The following is a 23,494-nucleotide window of genomic DNA, read 5'->3' on the forward strand; positions in this document are numbered from 1 at the left end:
TACGAGTATCGCTTGTGACATCCTCGTCTTCTACTTAAAACTCTTCTCGACACTTTGACATCTGCATTTTAATTGAAATTTCGTAGACGACGGACCCTTCCAGAAACTTTGAAGTGAGGTCGAGTTTAAGAAATTAATTTAATTCCATTGTTTTATTGAAATGCCTCGCTAAGGAAAAAGGAAGTGTGGAAGGGAATAATTGGAACGGGCAGGGGTGGGGGTGTGTTGATTATAATGTCGTGGAGTTTATTCCATGGGAAAATCTTAGATACCGAGATACAGAGAGGTGGGAAGGGAGCATTGATTATGGGGAAATTTCATGGATAAGTGATTGTTCAGAGATAATCGAGCGATATAACGCTTGATCAAATATTTATTCGGATTTGGATTTTCATTGTGTATTCGTGGATTTTAATGATTGAAATTGATACCTGTCAGATTCGGATACTCAGGTTGTCGGAAGTTGAAAAATGCCACTCAAAATCTGCAGATGGAAAGGTCAAAATACATGGAGATAGGAAAGTCTTGGATAGATACGTGTGCCATTAAGATCTTGTTTCTCAAGAATAATCATCATCATACCATTACCTCTCCTTCTGTCTTCTATCAAGTATTACTTTGCAGAATGGGTTGGTCCTTACGCTGGGATATTGACAAACGGAAATAAATTTTCCGGATCGATCCTGATATTTAGCGTTGCGGTGATTTTCTCTTCATCAATAGAAACATCAAGTTTTAAGTCACATCCTAGTCACTAGAAAATTGGAGTGTGTATGTTTGAATCACTGAATTCCTCGTTATCCTTTTGGGATGCTTACGACAGTTTCCACTTACATGTCCAGTGCCACTGGTGGGTTATGACATTTCTGAACCTATACCTATATATTTAGGGTGCTTGCAGGGTAACGTCAGCAGTTGGACTAAATAGCATGTTCCGGGGGCGCTTGAGGTACTTCGTATGTCCTTTCTGATCCTTTGATCAATTAACAGGTTCAAAGTGTCGTAGGTATCCTGATATATGGCTTATGTTGAACCTCTTCCTTTGCTTTTTCTTCTATACTTAACTTCATCGTTCCTTAAATTCTGTAGTTTCCTTGCCTATGCTTCTGTTGACTTTCCCCAAATAATCAGTTCCTAGGTCTCCTCACAGTTGTATAAGACACCATTTGCATTGCCCTTGAAATATGAGCGCTATAAACCTTAGGAAACCTTCAAGTCAAGAAATTCCTATCACCAACGGAGAAGAGGAGGAGGAAACCTTTGGTATCCCGTCCTTTCGCCGAGCGAATTTGACCTTAATGAAGAACCCGAACATAATATGCAACACCGCTCCATGTGCAAATATTCCTCAGCATATCTCTGACGATGTCTTCCAAAAGGAGCCCCCTTTAAGGTCATAGATATACTGAGAAATCCTACTTCACCTTTCCGAAGAAAAAGGTGAAAAAGGTGTGGTCCATTCTCCACCCCATTGTAGAGCTTGAAAACCTCCATACCCGCTTCGAAGCTCGTTTTGTCAAGAGAGTTACCACCCATATACAGTGTATGTCAACGAACTCCACTGCCAACCACCTCCTTTGAATCCTTTCCCTTATGCTTATAAATGGTCTTGCACTCCATAGCAAAGAAGGCGATGAGGATCACGCCCACCGGCTTTGAGACAGTAAGGTTGGCAGACGATACGCCTTTCTAAGAATATTACCCCATGCTTCTGCACCGTAGAGCAGAATGTGCTCCTGGGAAGGCCTTTTCTGCTGAAGGTACGGCTCGTAACACTTATCATTAAGCAACTTGAGGCCGAATTTGTTTTTATAACTCCAAGGTTGCCTTATCCGCTGCTATTTTGATTTGCTCAAAAAAAACTGATCGGGTCGCACGTCGCTTCAAAGTACTTGACTATTGGCTGTGACTATATAAGGGATTCGCCGATCACTACAGAACACAAATTGACCATTTTTGTCAAGTCGACTATTTTGATGCTTCGAGTGCAAAACTGAGACCATGGACAGACATACATGGTCTGCTTTGTCCGGTTCTCATATGGCTTCCGAATCGCCCGGGCCGGAATGTTGTTTAGCTCCCTTGTCACGCCCTGTTGAACGGTCTCTACTGAACCATGATCATTTCCCTTGAACATGGATTTTATTCTCGGGAATAGAAAAAAGTCTGGCTTTGTCCAAAAAATGAGAGTCCTCATTTACGTGATGATGACGATTCTGGCAGATCGCTTTCGGGTGGATTTTTACTCCTCTGGCAGGACTCGCGATGCCATCTTCGCGCACAATTCCCCTTTGGCTAGGTTTTCTGTCACGATCTGCAAAATCTGGGTTAGAGGGATGCTCAAGTCATCAGTAATCATCCTGACACAAAATTTGATCGCGTATCGCTGTTCTAGTAAACGCTCCATTATTTTGCACGATGAAGTGTTTCGACAGGGATTTACAATACCAGCGACCTGTTTTTTTCAACGGTGGAGAGCGGATTGTCGATTCTTCCTAGCGTCCTTTATATCCCCCTTCACTGTCCTACCCACGCTGACCACCTCTCGTCCGCCTGTTTGCCCGGGGAAACAGTTCTACAATTCTTAGAACAGACCCTGCCTATATTTCAATATGCCAAGTCTATTTGAAATTGCGTGACAGTGCATCCGCCAGCAAGTACTACAACATCGCTTGTATAACCAACCAACTTCTAGCATGTCAAGCCTTAGTAGGCTATCGTTAGGAACGTTTCAGCGATTCGGTTCTAGGATCGACCCCAGTGCTATACTCGACATGATCTTTATCCTCCTTTGGGTCTACACTGTCTCAGATAATCCCTCAATATGCGCAAGGAAGAATTCTCTAGTGTGTCTAACATATTTACCCATCTTAGGGATTTTAAGGCATATCTCAGCTCCGACGCTACGAAGAGTATTACTCGTCTTGAGCGACAGTTGTGCACTTCAGCTTGATGAACTGCATCCACGACCTCCATGACCGGATTCTTCGACTTTAAAACCGAACTGCCTTAAGGCGTTTCTGTTTGTCTATTCTTGATCAACGGCCGCTCTGTGTCTTCTTTATTTTTGTAAGCTTTGCCAGCTTGCAGGGAGACAAGAAAAACACCGTTCTTCTGGCAAGCGTTTGATTCGACTGTTGGTGATACCTTTTTGTGTATCCCTGTCGGGATAAGATTGTGTCCTAGCGCCTTTTTATTTTTTACAGAAGGTACTTATCCTTTCAAGTCATTCGTGGCAAGAAGTGGCAAGTCTTCAGTATCTTTAACGCTATTGACATCAACTTGAAAAGTTGTGCAAGTAATCATGGCCGTACGGTAGGAACCATCTGTTTTCCTATCAGGAATAGCTTTAATTTTATTTCTCGCACTGCAAAGTCTTCTTCTAGCCGACCATTTTCTTACATTCCTCTTCTCCCTTTGAACGTTGTGTCAAATGTTCGAGCTTATTACATCACATACTCGTCAGTTTCCGCTGTCCACAGATACATAGAATCCTTGGCATAACTGCGAACCTTAGACGCATAGAAGACCCGCAGACTGTCGTCAAAAGATTCATAACTTCCTTTGGGGTCAGTTCCTTTGGGGTCAGGTATGAAAATTGAAACAATTTGTGTGTCATCAGCATATACATATAACGATACTACGGTTTAGCGGTCTGCTCTGACAATGGATATTTACTCCAGGACTAAATTGAGGAGAGTAGTGGCGGAACCATCTCACTGTTTGAAGACCGAGTTAGGAGTTACTTGTCAGTTCTAGTTATTTTCGTAATCCGAATACTTTTGACGTTCATGTGCACAAGGAGAAACTGAGGAAAGATACGTCGGAGGACATATCGGGTGGAAAGCTTATTGAGATCTCCGAAGTAATCGCGGTGGTCATAGAACCGGGTAGGACCAAGACAATTGAAAAGGGGAACTCGTTGGACCTGGATCTTCTAGAGTTCAAGGCGAACAGCGAGACACAGGGAAGAGCTCTGACAGTTGCAGCCCTCTCAGCCCCTGATGATTCCTCCAGCGCAATTCTGCCTCGCTCAAGAGCCTCGATAAATTTCCCAGTATTCAAGACGCTGGACTAGTATTCTCCAAAAAAGCTTCCTCCAAGAACTATATTTGATTGATTGATTCACACGCTACACGGGAATGGTATGATAGAACGGACAACTCTGGTTTAGTTTATTCACTACGGTAGACTCACCTTTCTGACCAACTTTCACAATTAATTCTTTGGTTGAGCTAGCCGATAGAGGTTGTGCGTTGACAAGTTCCTTAGGCTTTCTTTTGTTTTGTTGCTAAATTTTTACTACGGCTTTACATTCCAAAACCGGCATGGGCATCTCTTTCTGTTCCTTTTGCGGATTTAATAGAGCGGCAATAAGTGACTTGTTCGAATCTATTACCCAGAAACCGTTTTACTTAACTGCAGACCCTATTCTCTCTATAGGTTAAACTTCCCTTATAGTCAGTCATTTCCCAATTCTATATTCCTATATTGTCAAGTAATGTATCTTCACTTCCCCTTCCCTTTGTTTGACTTAGTCCAATAATATCACTACACCGACCGTATTTTATGTGTGACCAATCACGGCCACTTTCCCCTTTTCAACACATCGCCCTAGGGTAACTGACCGTGTGCCGATGTGGAATACACCTCCTGTGTAAACCACGTCCGATACATCAGTTCACGCTATCAAAAGTCTTCCCGAAATTGATGAAGATGAATATATATGGTTGCTAATCGCCCCTTGGTATGGTATAGTGCGTCAATTACCCCGACGCGCCATTGTTCGCGGTTTGCTGAAAAGCGCTCCAGCTCCCTCCAGTACTTCTCGAGATGCCCGTACTCCTTCTTTACTGTTTTGTACCAAGTACCCCGTGGGTCTGCCTACAAACACCTTCATTATGGTTAGAAGACCATGCTTCCCTACCACTTGTCTGAACAAGGTGGCGTCAGAGTCCACCCCCTTTAGTGGCCTTTTCCAACAAGCAAAGAAGGCTTTTGGTGTATTCTTAAGCCATAACTCACAGTGCTTCCTTGTTTATGCTGCTGTAGATTTTTCACAAATAATCGGTTCTCACAGTTGTCTATGATATCATTTGCATTGCCCTTAAAGTGTGAGCCTGTGCCTGTAGACAAATTGTGACCTTATTCGGATAACGTGGATGAATGCCTTTACGAACTGAGTGTGGGACTCCATCAACGGCAAGCTGCCGATCTATTGAGTAAAAACTTCTTCGTCGTTAGAAAATTAACCTGGAATTATTTGATATATTTCTTTGGAACTCTCCTTAATTTGCCTTAGGGACCTTGGAGTCAAGGGATTCCTATAAGTAACGCGAAAGAGGCGAGGGATGAGAGGAGAAAGCTACCTCTATTTGGTAATGTTCTGCGGCTTGACCAGAATGCTTATAACGTCGTAGGAGTGTCGAGTTGACAAATTTCCTTTATTGGGTTCATTACCATTATTTCCTCTGGGGTTTTTTGCAGTTATCCCAAAGGGGCTGAAATGTTCAATCGACCACTCCACGTTCACAAGCCTAGCTAGCACAGAAGCTTGCAAGTGCGTGCCGCCGGAATATTTCAATTGAACTCTGCATTGATGCAGGCGGACCTATGTGGAATAGGAAGTAGCTCCTGTTACTTAGTATCTTTAACAATATGATCTCCTTTGAATTTTTAGATACTCTGGAGAAGGTGCTGTGACCTATGACCTTACTTAATTTGCAAGGGTCAATTTCCGTATTCTTTTTATTGTTCCGTCTCATATCGGTAAGACAGTTTGTGGCACCATGCGAGGCATGTCGGTGCCTCGTTTCGCAGCGGCAACCGCAAACTAGGTGGTGAGGTAGTGATGACTCTCTCATTTTTAAGGTTTTGTGTAAACACAAAACCTTATTAAAATCGGTTTACTGTCTGTCTGTCTGTCTGTCCGTCTGTCTGTCTGTCTGTCCGTCACACGCACTTTTCTCGGAGACGGTTATAGCGATTGACACCAAATTTGGTAGAAAGGTGGGAACTGTGAACGCTCACGCATACAGTGAATTACATCCTTTTACGTCGAATTTAAGGGGGGGTCTCCATACATGCAAAAGGGGGGTGTAAAATTTTTTTTCATCAAATATAGTCATATGGGGTATCAAATTAAAGGTCTCAATTAGTACTTTTCAAAGCCGATCTTAGTTTTGACATTCGTTGGAAGGGTGGGGAGCGCGGGGGGTTGAAAGTGATCACTTCTTCAATGGGGCCATTCTCAGAAACTACTAAACCGAAAAATCTGAAAAAAATCAGGAGGCTGCCACTATATGGTGCCTGGGCTCCGAAATACCTTCCATGCTGATATCTGTTTAAATAAAGTTAATAATAGTATATTACTACAATTTTTTGTAATTGGTTAGAAACCCCCCTTAAGTTCATCCTAGTACCATGAAATTTTGCAGTGATATAGGCTATAATATATGATCTTACCAAGCTTGGTGGAAATCGCACTATTACTAACAAAGTTATAATACCTCAAATTTGTTGCTTATTTGAAAATTGAAGACTATGAATGTCAATATCACCCGAAAGTGGATACTCTCACATAATATATGGATATATTACGTGCTACGTACTAAGAAATACACAAAACCTTTCGTACCTGAAGCGTCCAGCATCCGGTTTCCCGACTTGTTGTAGTTTATACAGAATTCATGTTAAAGATAATGAAAGCGGTCTCTTCGATAGCGAAAAAGGCGAGACTATGTGGGTGTATGGAGTTGGGAACCACCTTTCATAATGTCACCTATGCCTGCTTCGTTCCTATATCGTCTAATAAAATAAAGGTCAGGAAAGCGATATCTTACTTTCTCATTAGTTTAATGAAAATGCTGAAAAGTTAGGTATCTGTATAAACTTTCTTACTTTTGATCACTTAAATGACGTCCATTTCACCGAGTTAAACTAGAAACGCTAGCATCATCCCTACGCAACCCTCTTACTGACAAATTGATTGAGATGACCACTTCAGAGCCCACAACTAACCCCATACTCGGCTCCTACAATTGGAGTGTCAATAACAATATCTAGAAGTAGACTAATCGCAATATTTGAATTGACACCATGTAATTAACACAAACCAAAATCAACTATACCAAACACAGGTCTCGATGACATGGATGGCCACTCCAGTGGCAGCTCAACATCAATCCAAGGTGAGTAATTGCTTGTAATCTAACCACCACCGGCAAGTAATTTAGATGAATTAGGTGAAACGTGTGCGTATTTTCCGTTATTAATACAATTAATCTAAGGTCCTAACGAATGTAGCAGTGAAATAGAGTATTTGATTGCACTAATTATATGCACTTAGAGGGTCGAATAAAATTCCTCGGTAGATTCCTTTCGGTTGTACATTCTTTGGAGCTTTAGATATGTATCAGTAAATTGCAGTTACATTCTTATCGCGGGTATGTGTGTTCTTTTGATAGATATCTGTTTTTTTTTTAATATCTTTTATCTAGTTTACAAAAATCTTACTTAAATTGGTCACCTGAAGTTTTCTCTAGATTTCTTCATTCTCAAATTTTTAATAGTTCAAAAACAAGTGACGGGGTTTCTCCGGGAGCAACTTGAGGCGGTCCTTCTGCAGATCGTTCTCTCTTAAGATATATTGTACAAAACAATGTAGTGGTCTTCCCCACACACTGCATAGAACAGTGTGGAACTCACCATCCTGGCTATGAGGAATCTACAGCCATATCCTTATACTTTCGCGTTGGATGCGCCTGAGTTCGGGGCTACCCTTACTCCCAAATATTTGATATCTGGCTTACAGGCGGTGGGTTCCGAATCCTGATTATAATTCGGGCATACTTTCTCTTATAGACCTTGGTAATGAAGGCCATTTTCATTTCTTTCTCCGCAAGCTCGTGCATATCCGATGGTAGTGTGTCAGATTCAAGACCTGTTAGTGTCGGGTAATTCGGAAGTGCCGTCCCCACCTTTCATGACCAGTATGTCATCGAACACAAATTAGGAGTAAAATTTCCCCACCGAAAGCCACGACCCTGTCATATGGGAAGTGAATACATTTCAACGGGCAACCAGGTAGTCCCTCTATGCTCTCCTTAGGGTCTGACTATTGTGTTTGGATGCAGAAAGGATGGAAGGAATCGGAAGGATGCATCGTCTTTCTTACCATTTCACTTAGGTGGACCTAAAACTAACTAACTGGGACCGCTAAACTTCACAAGGGTCGGTCCTGCGCTCTTCAGCCAAAGCTTAATAGTACTGCACTTAGGACTCCTCTATTCCTAAGCAAAAACGTACTGATCGTTTTGGAAGAGTATTTTTCACCATCTTGAGATTCTTCGCAACCATATGCTATGCAATGGGCGTAACTCGCCACCAGCATGAAATATTTGCTTGTATACATTTTTCCGTGAATCGCATTATTGACCAAGCCAGTTACCAATTTGATAACGACAGAGATTGATCCGGATTCTGGGAAACTGATCTAATAGGCCTCCTAGACCCCCGATAGGGAACCATCTATTATATTATATTCTCCCCGTAGTCTCCAAAAAACATATGAGTCTATAGAGAGACTTAGGCACCAGTATTTGCTTCTGTCACTTGTATGGCGCAGGAAAAAACACCTTTGATATTCACGCTTCGAACCACTTAATAAACGAGTCCGTTCAGAATTTCCACGCTAGCTACTTCGACCTTTCTTGTTCGTCAAGCAGTTCTGTTTACTTTGGGAATTACCTTTTGTATCGCTAGATAACTAGCTTGAGGTTTCAACACGCTTTCTTGTGCGCCTGTCTTTTCTCCTCTAATCGATTTGACCTACCGCTCTGCGGATAATTGGCTCTGCGTGGCTGTAGAATAAACCAGTTGAAGATTGAAAATTCTTTTTGGGAGTGAACATCTCCTTGGAATTGACGTGTCGTATGTTCTTGGGATACCTTATGTTATGTGGAGAATTCTCTCCTTGGAGGCTCTTCTGGTAACATTTCTGTAAAGGTTTGCTTATTTATTGTTTCGACAGTCTAACTTGGCCTCCTCCGTTTTGACCTGCAAGTCTGATGCCCTTTGGCTCTCTCCATGAATCGAAGGCAATTTCTTGGTGGTCACCCTAGATGTATAACCGTTCAAGGTATATTTGTACGTCATCTTTGGTGTCCTGTACAATGTCTAACTGCCAAAAACCAAGTGCCCCTTTTTTCCTCCACTTCGACAATATGACACATTCTGGAAAGTAACAGTTGTACTCATTATCCTCATCAACGGCGCAACAACCGGTATCTGGCCTAGACCCTTCTAAGTAAGAAACTCCACACACCCCGGTTTTTCGCCGAGGTCCACCAATTCGATATCCCTAAAAGCTGTCTGCCGTCCTGATCTACGCATGGCTCCACCTCAGGCAGGGTCTGCCTCGTCTTCTTTTTCTACCATAGATATTGCCCTTATAGACTTTTCGGGCTGGATCATCCTCATCCATATAGATTAGGTGATCTGCCCACCGCAACCTATTGAGCCGGATTTTATCGACAACCTGACGGTCTTGGTACCGCTCATAGATTTCGTCGTTATGTAGGCTACGGGATCGTTCATCCTATATACATATACCCTGTTTATCTTCGCTAACAAGAGCCAACTAACTGGCTTATGTAATTTGGTATGACTTGGAGCCCACACGCCGAGGTTTCTTTAGAGTTAATTTTTAGTAGTAACTATTATCCCCTATTATTATTATTCATAAATGGTGGCAATGTGCCTGCTCCGATCTTTATCTTTCGATACTGGTAGCACAAGAATGGATCTCAAAATTAAGAAACTTTTCCTGAATGGGTATTTCTGATGATTATCGTTTTCTTCTTTGCTCATCTTTCTACGTCTAAATCATGACTTCATTTTAGCATCACCCTGCGATTATAGGTCCCCTTGGCTTGGCTCTAGCTAGAAGAACTAGGCAACCGCAAAGGAACTGCCTGGCAGTTTCTCTCTCTTCGCAGCTTCGACAATATTAATTGTAGGGTATGCCGAGTCTGATGGCATGGTCGCCTATAAATCAGTGCCCCCTACAGGCTGACGTAATCTTGTATGCATTTGCGCATATCTGGCACAACAGCTGTTGTGATCGGGTCTTGTTATAGGCGTGGCGGATCCTTCTTCACTTGACATAGAAGGTAAGTCTTCGTCATCTAAGCTCCGTGGCTGCTGAGTAGTGCGAGTGGATTCTGCCCTTAACAGTCACCAGCGTCAGCCCGCTAATTCCCTTCTCTGCTCATATGACCGGGAACCCCAAAGCCATATGACCTTCAGCTGGGCGTTCATGCACTGCCCCATCAGTGCAGGCAGTACAAGGCCTTAATGACTGCTTGGCTGGCGGTCAGAATGGCTATGTTAGCTTGGGGCTTTATTTCCATAGTAATGTTCCACGTGGAGTTCGGCTTGCGTGTGACGTAATTGGTAAGAGTGCCCAGATTTCGCGAGGTACTTCATTTAGGATGTTACTGTGGACGTAGGGCTTCGCTGTCCAATATCCAGACTCACATAGTCTGATAGCACTACACGCTACAGCATTTTATTTATTTAGTCAATGGGGAGGAGAGCCTCGGTAGCACCTGCAAACGAAGTCCTTCCTATCCTCTATCTATCTATTCCTATCCTATCCTATTAAGTTCCATTCTATTATATTTTTGTACAGCGTCTGCCACCACACAGTAGAACCGCACGTTAATACGAGACAGCTGTGTACATCCGCAGAAGCATCCTCGAACGGAGACTCCATTTCCCTAAAATGCTCATCTTATAGGCGTAGAAGGCTATACAGGACTTCTTAATCCCCTGAAATCACACCAGATGCTTTACATCGGAGGGAAACACCAATCTTTGTTTATTCGTGGGAGGTGGAATTCGGGTACTCATGGCTTGGTTAGATGTGTGCCGAGTCCACATCTTGCGGCTCACAGGTACACCTTTCTCAACGTTCCTTCCTTTTGCTGTTAACAGGGGAAATATTCCTGATTCCTATTGCATTAATCACTATCGTATTAATTAACTAAACCACCGGAGAGATGACGTCACCCTAGGGCGTACCTCTGCTCATAGCTCTTTCCAAGTGGGTACCTCCCAGATCAAACTGGATTATCCTAGTTGTTAGAAAGGATATGGACCTCCGATATGTAAGATACGTACAATCCTATACTGGTTAAGGCTTCCTTGATGGCGTTACTACTAACGTTGTTGAATGCTCCCTCTATATTCACTGTACTTGTACTATAGCGACTGCTCAACCATGCTAGTTATTTCATGAAGAGCGGTTTCTATGGATTTGCCTTTGAGGTGGGGGTGCTGAGACTTGGAAAATGGCGTTCTTAGTCATCTTGAAGTGGATGTTCAGGACGCACTCTAGGGTCTTCAACTCCAAAGAGGTGGCGTTGATTAGTCGAAAGTCCTTCGCGAAATCCTGGCGGTGCTTGTTTGCTTTCGGTATGAAAATCATGCGCGTGCGCCTCCAAGAGTGTGGTACATATCGCAAAGAGGTGCAACTTCGGTAAATCTCGACAAGCCACGACACAACCCTTTTTTGCTGCTTCTGTAGCATGACTTCTGTCATCTGCGCCTGAAGATTTATATGTGGAGAAGTTGCGTATAGGCCAAACGATTTTATCCTTGGTAATTATCGATTTGATAGTCTCACACGACTAGAGCTGCATATCGTCCAGACAAAGCTCTGGCTTGCCGCCCTTTTCGCTGACGGGAAAGTACATCTAAACCATCAGCTCCATGGTTTCACGAGAAGATACAGTCTAGAAGCCTTCCGACTTTTTAAAAAAACGATGTCTAAAGTCTTTTGACGACTTTTGACTTCAGTTCGCCTTTTGTGCCAATGTTATCAATTTGCGCACCGGAGAGTTTGTTTTTGATAACTTTACCGAATTTCCTCTGTTCGATCTTCCTGGGGTCTCTAAAAGGATTGGATGCCTTTATAGTGAGATCTAGACTGAAAAGTATTCCATTGTGATCTGAGGAAAATCTCTGATCATATCATATATAGATATCAAGCTCCTTCTACCAACCGTCATAATTCTCCGAGCTAGAGAAATGGAAGTTTGGTGTACTCCCCCTCTTACACACCGATAGAGTTGCCCTTATTTGCTGTGATAGTGGGCGTCCAATGTTGTAGTTCTTTTGGCGGAGCTGATCGTTCCTAAGGCATGTAAACCAAGGATATATACACATTCTCTGCTCTTGCTTGCCTCAGTTTGACCACGGTTAGGTTACTGAAACTTAAGTCCGGGCACAGAAAAGCGCGCAGGGTCTTCTTGCCCAGAATACATGCTCTAGTTCTGTCCTGATCAATATCTCTTGTGCTGTGGAATAAATTGTAATATTTGCGTTGGTTCGACCTCTTCCAGTCTAGGGCTTCTGTATTATTCCGAGATTCGCTGAGGTGCACTTCGAGTTATCTACGCTACTCTCAACATAATCTGCTTACATAAGGGCTTCGGTCTTCTTCATCTCCTCTTGCCCTTCTCCATTTGTATCTTCGGAAACCAAATGGGAGGGACCGGTCTCCCGAGGATCTCGTCATATAGGATGACTTTGGCCTTCATCATAAACTGCTAAAATAATGTTGGCTTTTCATTAACTACCGATCCTATATTAGCTCCCATAAGCAAAAGAGGTCAACCCCGGAGATCCTGGCCATTAGACTAAAGGTGTTAAGTGGGAACTACATAAGGTAACGTTAAGAGTAATATTGTGATTTTTTTGCTGATAGGTTTTTCGAGTTCGTGCCATCGTAGGTAGAAATTCTCCAAAATTGTCTTCTCCGTTTCTCTGCATCCAGGAAAGATTAGGTAGGAGGTCGCCCTTTTGAATCGCATGAGAGTGAATAGGTACGGGGTACTTGAACAGAGGTTTAATTCGGTAGCATGAAAAAGGAGATAGTTTTCTATTAGGGAACTTTCTCCAGTTCTTTTCAAATTCGTTCCAAGGCTACTGAAGAAAATCATATGAATTTAGCGTATAATCGATTTTTTTCCAAAAGGATACTAATTTCAATTTGTAAGGCGGAGTTATTAGATTAACCTTGTATCCTCTGGTATGAATGTTAAGCTTATATTTACCGTGATCCGTTATTTCCATCTGCTTGAGGTGGAAGGCTATGATGAATTTCTTCCTTCATTCATTTTTCCCTTTTCACTTGTTTTCTACTTGTATCAAGGACATTTTCCTATTGTCGCATGGTTTTTGAATTAACTGAATGCAAATAGCTCCTCAATGACGTTTATTCGAGAAATAGCGATTTCCATTTCAGATTCGAACGTAGCCTGCTCCAGTAAATCCTTGCAATGATAGAGGTTTATTTGAATAAACCTCATTTTCTCATTGCAGTGAACGCCTTCCTAGATTCCGGACATTTACTACCTCCGGCAATATGCCAGTTATTCTGTCCTTCTTTTACTTCACGCAATAGGCACTTGGAGTCCCTATTGTACCCCCTGGCAATATTGCATTTCTCCCCGCACCTTCTGCACCGATCAATGCAGCTGGTGCATACCTTCGCGAAGTGCCCAAACAAGAGGCATTTAAAGCACCTCTTTAGTGAAGTTTGTTCTCTTAAACGACAGACAACCCATCCATTCCGGACTTTTCCGGCCGCCAACAACTTCTATGCTGCCTCCGCTTGTACTCGTATTGTTGCCGTTTTGGTACCGCCATAGGCTTTTCGTAAACCCACAACAGACTCCTCGGTAAGTTCTTCCAACTTGAATTGCTCCTTCAGAGCAGTGCAAATTTCTCCTTTGGATGTCACTTCATCGAGATCCTTACATTGTATGTAGATTTCATGTTTTTGGGCACGCAGTACACTTGAGTGCGAAAGTCATCAGTTTTGCTTACACTGGATCTTTTCAGCTCGAACATGAGACCCCCTTTCTGGGTTCTTCGAATCCTATTCACATTTCCGCTCCGATGCTTTAGGTCGGGATCAGCTTTGACCTTTCTGAGTACCTCCGCGTACGACAGATTGCCCTTATTGGAGATAACAATCGCATCTGTCCGTCTGTCCATCATACGAATTTTTCTCGGCGACGGTTGTAGCGATTCATACCAAATTTAGTGGAAAGGTAGGAACTGTGAACGCTCACGTATACAGTGAATTACATCCTTCTACATCGAATTGCATACATGTAAAAGGGGGTGTCCGTTTTTTTCATCAAATATAGTCATGTTGAGTATCAAATGAAAAGTCTCGATTAGTACTTTTCGAAGCCGGTCTTAGTTTTGACATTTTTTGGAAAGGTGGGGAGAGCAGGGAGTCGAAAATGATCATTTCATTAACGGACCTATTCTCAGAAACTACCCAACCAAAAAATCTGAAAAAAATTAAGAGACTCCCACTATATGGTGCCCAGGCTCCGAAACACCCTCTATACCGAAATCTATTCAAATAAATATTACTATAATTTTTAGTAATTGGCTGCAAAATTCCCCTTGAGTTCATTCTAGCATCTCGAAATTTATTATTGTAACAATATAGGGTATAACATAGAGAATGATTCTATGAAGTTTTGTGGAAATCGCACAATTACTAACAAAGTTATAATAGGTCAAAGTTGCCGGTTCTACAATACAATGGCCAACTGCAGCCGATCCATCAGCTGTCAAATAATGGCAGGTATTGCCAGTTACAAAAAAAAATCTATGATACCTGAAACAAAGTAGATATCGATGACCTGAGATGGATATTTAAATTGTGTTCAAAATGTTACTAAAGATTAGAATCGTTATTATGTGAGTTGATTGTATGAGCGAATAAAGATAATTATTTTACCTTGTTTTTCTACATATAACGTTAATGAATGAATGACAAACTCGATGTAACTGCAAATTACTGAATGAGAACCTTAATAAATGTCACGAATTTCGAAACTACATACTCCCAAAAAAAAAAATCAAAAATTTGACTTGTCGAAACAAAATGTACAATTTCGAATTCCCTAAAATCAATAACAAGCAAACGGTACCGGAGATGATTTGTACATTAGAGAGAAGCCACCAAAACTCGGAAAGACATCATGCCGTAAGTTGATAACAAGAAAGTCGAAATTTTGTTGTTGTGTTCGTACTTCAAGATACAAAAAAAAAAACAGATCTTAGATATTTCGTTAACACAACCAGCCTCTTATCCATCTTAAATGTTTATCAAACCAAGCAAAGTTCAATGTTCAAACCGCTTATAATGTTACATATTATCATATTATAAAAATATTTCTCCCTTGTGCCTCGTCCAATTATTCAATTTGAATTTGATTGTATCTATTGTAGTTTTTGTTGCTTTTTATATGGAAAAAAAAAGATATATATGTATTATTTGTGTCATCTCATAACGCCTCTTTATTGGTCTAAACTAAAACCCACAAATTGGAAACTCTTCTCTAACATCTTTATCCTTTCTTCTACGTTAAAACCAAGTAGTTGGACTTTAATGGGCACCAATATATCAAGTGTTTTTTGTTTCTTTTCATGTACACGTTTTTTCAGATAAATCGGTGTCATTTGAAAAGTCCGTTTCGTTCAGCGACGATATACAGGGCGTACCGAAATCGCACAGTCCACAACATGCCGGTAAATCATTTTCGCTAAAAATTACCGCCGTTTGAAATTATATTTAAAAAAAAAACTACACACCTTGCCTTTGATAGTTGTTTTTTTATTTAACATTAATTGTAATTGATATTTTTCTTAACCGAATTCAAATTACCTAATTTGGTTGTTTTTTGCCTTTGTTTTGCGTAAATATTCGCTCAGTTGTTTTTTTTTTTTGTCTTTTGTTCAATAGATTTTTTTCGCATGATTATACTTACTCGATGAATTGATAATGTTGTGATAATTTTTTGAAAACATCAATTAGGTGGTTTATAAAGTGCATATTTACAAGGATTTAGTTTAAAGGAGAGAGGATTTAATGTTTAATGCATGAAAAGCAGAACGAAAATATCATGAGTGCAGCTTGAAAAAAGATATGGTTCGGTGATTGCTAGATACTAAACGATTTCTTAACATTTTCGAAAAAAGTCCCACTAGAGAGAACAAACAGGTCAACCTAAAAAACCCTAGCAAACTTACCTATGCTATTGCAAAGTTCTTTAAAAGAAACAAATACATTAAGTTTCATATCCTTGAAAACTACCGCGCATTTGTCATGTTTCAAAAATCTTGATTCTCCCAAGAGGACCCGACCTTTTTCAGCAACGCCAACAGTAAATTCAACAATCCTTTTATCGTTTGTGGTTCTCGTAACCAAAAATGAAAAACATCCGTTTTTAAACTCAATAAATAATAATTTATTCGCCTCACCAACGGTGGCTTGACATTTTGAATTTTTAACAACTCATTAGGTTAGGTTATGACACACGTCATCTCCAAAGATTCTCTGCGTCGATCTCCGCGCCACTACTCTCTGACGGGGCAACTCGTTTATCGTTAGGCAACATGGCGGTGCTGCCACACATTGCTTCAAATGTTGCTTGCAAGTTAGCTTTTGAACGCAAATTTATGGTGATTGAGAGGATAAACTATCCTAAAACCATTCAGAGTGAGCTTCTTAATCCCTTTTTCTCCTTTGTCCGGTTCATAAGCGGGGTCGGATCGAAGTTTACCAATCTATCACTTTTGCATAACCCATATTGTTAGTCTTAAGACTTCAGAGGCCAATTGCTTGCATGACCTTGATTAGTTCCAACTCGACGGGGTCGTTGGATAAGTTAGCGAAATTTTGCAGGAAGGACACCTTTAGCCATTCATAATGCCATCATGCTCGGGAGCCTGTAATGTTGATATCTAGACTTTCCTAAATTTTTCAAAGACAATTCTAGCGATAATTCAAAACAACAAGACTATTGTGATCTTCTTACGAAACGAGTCTCTCACACACTCGAAAAACCCAATTGAAAGATAACAACATTGTCTGAATAATCCGCAGCTCCTAGGTTCAGTAATTAGTGTATACCAGAAGTATGACACTGTACTAACGTCGACCTATCAACTTCTTCTTCAGCCCTTGCCCCGTTCAAAATCGGGGTCGGCTCGTCTTCATCGGTTGCGTCATTTTGCAATGCCAAAAGCCTGATTTGGATGCAATCGCGAGGCTAAAACAACTGTAATATAATATATAAACAATTCTGTGTAGACATTGTGCTCCTCGAACAACCATTGAAAATCGTCTCAGACGCTTTGTTGTACCGTCATTATTCCTATTACTATCAACCCAACTAAACTGTTGATACTGATGTTGTACGAAGGGGACCCCAAAAAACAGAAATTTCATTATAACTTCTTTATTTCTCAATATTTTTACACCAAATTTTGATCACCTTCAAAGTATTCGCCTTTGACTACAACGCACTTCTCCAAACGATTCTTTCATTGTTCAAAACATTTTTTAAATTCACTCATCGGGATGTCCTTTAAGCCTTCCAGCGATTTTTATTTCACCTCCTCCACAGTGGCAAAACGCTTTCCTTTCATTTTCCTTTTGAGTCTGGGGAACAAAAAGAAGTCACAGGGGGCTAGATCCGGTGAGTATGGGGGGTGGACAATCGGTGTCATGACGTTTTTGGTCAAAAATTCTCGGAAGGGTCGGTGTGGGTCGGCGCGTTATCATGACGGAAGAACCAGTCGCCTGTGCGCGAAAGATCTGCCCTTTTCTTCCGGATACTCTCCTTCAATCTTCTCAAAACCTCCAAGTAGAACTTCTGGTTGACAGTTTGAACCGGGGGAACGAAGAAACAAATGAGCATTGTCTCTTGATCTTTGACTTCACTTGGCGAGCTTTCTTGGGACGAGGAGAGCCAGCTGTCTTCCACTGGCTTGATTGCTGCTTTGTTTCGGGGTCGTATCCATAGCACCACGATTCATCACCAGTAATCACCTTGGAAAAAAATCAGGGTCCTCTTCGAGCTGATTTTGAAGCTCAAAACATGTCTGAAGTCGACGCTCCCTTTGCTCGTCTGTAAGAAGGCGCGGGACGAATCTGGCGCGCGTTGTCCTCGACAATCTGCCATTACGTTTCGCCGAAGTGTAAAAAGTTGTTTTACTAAAAAAATCTCACAGACGAACCGATGCACTCACACCGACACAACTCGTATCCTCCTGTCTGCAGTCGCTCGCTTCCAAGTTCCAGCTATTTCTCCCCATGAAAGACCAGCCATAGTTCCTACCCCACTGGGCAAGGTTCTGTTGCCTTAAATTACATGCATTTGCCCTCAAAGACCATGAAACCAAAAAAAAGAACCATTTATGGTAATTATTTAACGAAAAGGTTAGGTTAGTAGACTACGACAACGGAGGGCTTGTGTGCTCAGACAATTTTGTCCTAGTCTCGACCAAATTGAAGCCCCTGGACACCATGTAAGCGGCTGACAATCGTACCCGGAGAATTAGTTATTAGTTCTGGCTATCCGAATTTTACCATGATGGAGACGCACATTTTCGTCCAAAATAATATAACTAAGAAAATATGAAGTAGTTAGTAGGCAAATCCTTCGTGCACCATTCGTAGTAGAAATTACTCTACATTTTCTCTTCCTTGAAGTCCCCATCGAACATGTCAGTACCTTGATAATGGGCCGCCCTTTCATTTAAGGCTCTTTTCTATAGAAAGTGCGTATTATCATTAACTGCTTTTACACTGTTTTCTGATTAAGCTTCAGGTTTTGCGGCAAGGTCCACCAATTCGATATCCCTAAAAGCTGTCTGGCGTCCTGACCTATGCCATCGTTCCATCTCAGGCAGGGTTTGCCTCATCTTCTATTTCTACCATAGATATTACCCTTATAGACTTTTCGGGTGGGATCATCCTCATCCATACCCCGCCCACCGCAACCTGTTGAGTCTGATTTTATCCACAACCTGGCGGTCATGGTATCGCTCATAGATTTCGTCGTTAAGTAGGCTACGGAATCGTCCATCCTCATGTAGGGGGCCCAAAATTCTTCGGAGGATTCTTCTCTCGAACGCGGCCTAACTGGTAGTTGCAATCCTTGGTCTAGGATATTTGAAAGTAAAATTTCCAAAGGGTCAATTTTGGCTTTTATATCATTAATAGACGAGGAGTAATCGAAACTGCACTTGATATTGTGTTGCTTGTTTAGTTCCGCATTTAACAAACTTAGTTTGAAAGGATAATGAGACTTTTTGGCCATCTAACGGGAGAGGCATTCTAGACCGAGTAATATCAGATCCATTCGTGTCAAATTTATGCTTTTGTTTGTTTGTGCTACCATCCTCACCCTACTCATCAGGATCCTTGCGTACTTAAGGGATGAAAAAGTTGCCTGACTAAAATTAAATATTATCAATCCAGCGAATATCCTCGCAATGATTGAATCTTTTTGTATCTCTGTCTGGCAATAGGGGTAGTATATAGAGTGGAGAAGTACTTCATCAGAAGGACTCTAAGGCAGAAATAACACATACAAGAGAAGCAAATCGAATATCTACGCGGCACGGAATATCATTGTATATACGTGGTCTACATACGAGGTAGCGCGTTTGTCGATGACGCCTCGATGGTTTTCTTGTATCTGTCCGCCCATCTCAATCATGACATAGACGACACCATCAGGATCAACAAAATGCGCAAAATCCTTCATGCGCAAGGGATTGAGGTACATCGAACATATGCAATGCTTTCCTTTCAACATTCAAATTCAAGTAATACACCGGGAGACGAATCTTCTGTATGAAGCCTTCTTGCTCTAAAGATTGAGGTTGAATCTGTAGCTATGCGGAACTTTCATGTGCTCGGAAAACCATGGCTTTGCGTTTGAGGAGAAAATTTCAAGATTTGGAAAATTTTTTGAGAAAATATATGGCTTGATAAAAATGGTTTTCGGAAGTCTGTGTTTTTTAAGAGTTAGCTGCGTATGGTCTTAGCAAACACGTCTGCCTAAAATTTAGAGTCTAAACAGACATGAATAAAAGTATCCTATTTTCCCATCCTTCTCGTATTTAATGATTTTTGATTGCTAATAAAGTTGTTTTTATGAAACACATATTACATAAAAGTACCCATCCGTCCCCTTCTTTTCATTCCTTTTGGTCCCTTCCTTGGGGTGGATAGGTTTCGCCAATGGCAGCAATGGGGAGCGGCTAACATTGGCGGTATTCACATAAACTTTTTTTGATGCTGTTAGTAGGGTACCCTTTCTTCATTTATGCCTCCATTATTGCGATAATTGTTGGTAGTTGTTGATACTAACAATCATGATGTACCTCAAAATCATAAGCCACTTCACTACAGTCAATAAGTCAGTGCAGTTGCATCGGCCTCTAAAAATGTTATTTCTTTAGTCAGTTCATTAAAGATAAACAAAATATATTAATGTGCTCCATGCCTCTGTACTAGGACTGAAAAGTGGGATTACTGCTCCTTACATGCCCATAATCCTCGCCTAATTCAGTTAATTTAAATAAATTTTAAACTTTCACTCTATTCTGCATAGTCCAACCCCGGAGTAGATTTTTGCTTTAGACCAATCTTGATTCAGCCCTCTATGTCTCTAAAAATTTAATCTCTTCGTCGAGTTAGGGAAGCGGAATTTCAACCTCCAACCGCCCCTTTGGCTTTTGGGAATTCTAAGCCGCACTAGACCTGCAGTGCGGATCGCATCATCGCGTATCTCTACTCTCTCGAACAGTTTTGTTGATTTGCTGTTCTTGACGCAGAGTATCGACAATGTGGCAAGTTCTTTGGAAACTACGCAACCCAAAATTCCCTATGCAATTCCGCGATCCTCCCTTAAGACCTCCAACTTCATTAGAAGGTTCTAATTTTCTAAATTCCGAAAGAATGCCCCATTTTCCGTTTACTAAATCGTCGTCGTTCGTTCTTTTTGGTGCCACATTCATTTCCTCCTTTAAATTGTTCCTGATGTGCTAAATTTTTGGAAATACCACCCAACTGTCCTCAAATAGTGGAACCTAAATTTCCACTCTGAAAATACTTGTGCCTTGTAAATCCACTCTTTCCATCGTCCAGTCTGAAATTGTCCTTCAGATTTCGTCTCTCTGCTTTATTTGATAAGCATGCGAAATACCATTTGATGTTGGTAACCTTATCCATTACTTAAGTATCGAATGAATCGATTAAGACCCTATTTCAGAGAAGGCTCTAATGAAGTACCATTCAGTGCATGTACATGAGGTCATCATGTACTGCTCAAGTATTGCAACAGCTAAACTCTTTCTCGGACCACCAATTGCATGCCTAACTCACATGTCCATTTGAAGACTGATGTAAAGTCCAACCAAATGAGGAGATTTAAAGTTCCTAAACGGCGTGGTTCTGATCTTCGGGGATGAGCGAATATCTAAAGAGCTTATTAGACTACTGGGATGTAACCTCATCTACAAGAGCCGCCTGTTGACTCGATCAATATCGAGATCGGCTCATCTGAATTGGACTCAATGCTTCTCACTCTGTCTGGTACACTTGGTCCGAGTAGAGCCAAGAGGTTCTCAAACCTAGCCGATTCAGCCATTACTGTTGGGTCAATTTCCACGTTAGGTCATTTTCGATCACTTTTTCTGGGTTAGGTTTGATTGGAATATCCCTGAAACTCGTTGCTTTAAGCGCCCTAACCTCATATATTAGGGCCTTCAAATTTAACTCACCTTCCAAATTAACAAACTATATTTTCAACTTCGATACGTTAATCTGATTTATAATATTTTGCAGTATTTTGTTTTTTTTTGTCAACTTCTGCATAAATTTGGCAGCAGTTTCCTTCTTGGCGACTCCTTTAGTCCTTGCAGTTGCGGATTGTATCGTGTATTCTTGTTCCTTCCTACTTGGTTCATAATTTACAATCCTAATATATTAGGGTTGTTTCAAAAATAAGGTTCCCACATTTTTTCAGGCATAAGGAATACACCATTGGAAACTTTGATCTTTAAACTATTTTTCTACATAGTCGCCATTTTTTTCTGCGTATTTTTTGGGACGAGTAATGCATTCTCGCCTCAAAGTTGTCCGCTGCCAACCCGTTGAGAAACCTGGAAACTTCGTCTTGCAACTTGTTCCCCGTCTCGAATCGTTAAACGGAAACAGATGGAAATCGCTGGATACAATGTCAGGGTTGTAAGGGGGATGGGCAGTAACTTCCCAGCCAAATCCTTCGATTAAGTTCCTCGTTTGTTGCGAGATATTTTCCCATACAACGATTTTGGATTGTCCGTCTGAGCTTTTCAAGATCTCGCAATAACTCGCGTTGCCTTGACTTTTCCTGCTGACAGCTTCTGCTTAAACTTCTTTGGTTTGAGATTTGTTTTGTTTCCGGAGGAACGTAATGGCATCAAGTTTCGTTCCCCGTAACAATGGAGTCTAAGAAGTCTTCGGTATTCGCGTCGTATTCACTCAAAAACTCCTGAGCACAATAGACGGGCTGTTGTTTGTGGATTTCTGAAAGTCGATTGAAGCTTCAAAAGCCTCAGGAATTTCAGCAGTCAATTACCGGATCGTGATTCGCCGATCTTCGAGCATGACTTCGCACGTGACGGTGATGACGAACCCACCGCGGATGACTGTCAGGCCTATAGTGCGGCGAAGTTACCGCGTTTGGAACTTTATTTTTGAAACAACTCTCGTAGGATACTGAGAGTACCTTGTTAGAGATGATTTCTGGTCCAACACTGAAATTTAGATTTGACGATAATATCCTTGAAAGACATCATACATGATCTACAAGAATCTCTGTTATCCCATGTTTTCTGACCTTCAAGTAAGATACGATGCGAGGTTACAACTACAGGACAACTTATGTGGGGTATTTCGGGTCATTTTCTAAAAAATGCTGAAACAATTTTAAAAGAGAATTCTCCAATACTTATAGACGACGTAGATGCAAGTAGCTGGGGGGTTAAAGCAATAAGCTTTTACCATGGACAGTTTCGCATCAAACTCCACCGGTAGCAAAAGGGGTTACATCATAAGCTAGATGTCGAGTATCAGGGGATCCAGTTAAAAATGAGTATCTGAATCAAATAAGATAAGGTTGAGCGCTACGCTGACCACACTGCTCTCAAGCAATCTTTTAGGGTCTCGGATTCAAAAGTTTTGATATCGAAATGAGCCGAGGAGGGGGTGAAGACTCATTTCATAAACGAAGAAAATTTTGCTCTATGAATTTATTATTCAATATCTTAATATTGAAATCGTCATATAAAACACACCAATGAGAGGAATTGAAAACTTGCAACTCAGGTTCCATCAAGCCTTTTAAATATAGGAGAAAGCGCTGATCCTAAGAGCACCCCCAGGATTATGGGTCGGTACTCATTACCAGAAAACGTTCCGTTGTGACCTTCTGAACATGCTTTACATTCTCACGTGCCTTCGGATTGAATGATTAGTTGCACAAGTTCGATCTGACTTGATCTATTGTTGTCCGTGAAAATTCATAATATTTGAAGGATTCCTGCAAGTACTTAATTG

At 41.3% G+C, this 23,494-nt stretch overlaps 1 protein-coding gene across 3 annotated transcripts in view; it reads left to right on the forward strand.

Annotated features, from left to right (window-relative positions):
* Positions 1-23,494, forward strand: part of LOC119654382 — a 406,510-nt gene that overhangs the window by 337,752 nt on the left and 45,264 nt on the right. For 2 of the 3 annotated variants that reach the window (XM_038059748.1, XM_038059749.1), the window contains 3 exons: positions 7,140-7,190; positions 15,014-15,079; positions 15,541-15,624. In XM_038059748.1, coding sequence (XP_037915676.1) covers positions 7,140-7,190; positions 15,014-15,079; positions 15,541-15,624 — 201 coding nt within the window. The remainder of the gene's footprint in view (positions 1-7,139; positions 7,191-15,013; positions 15,080-15,540; positions 15,625-23,494) is intronic. The other variant, XM_038059750.1, reaches the window with a different exon arrangement.

The sequence above is a fragment of the Hermetia illucens genome, chromosome 4 (genome assembly GCF_905115235.1).
Source record: "Hermetia illucens chromosome 4, iHerIll2.2.curated.20191125, whole genome shotgun sequence".
NCBI lineage: Eukaryota > Metazoa > Arthropoda > Insecta > Diptera > Stratiomyidae > Hermetia > Hermetia illucens.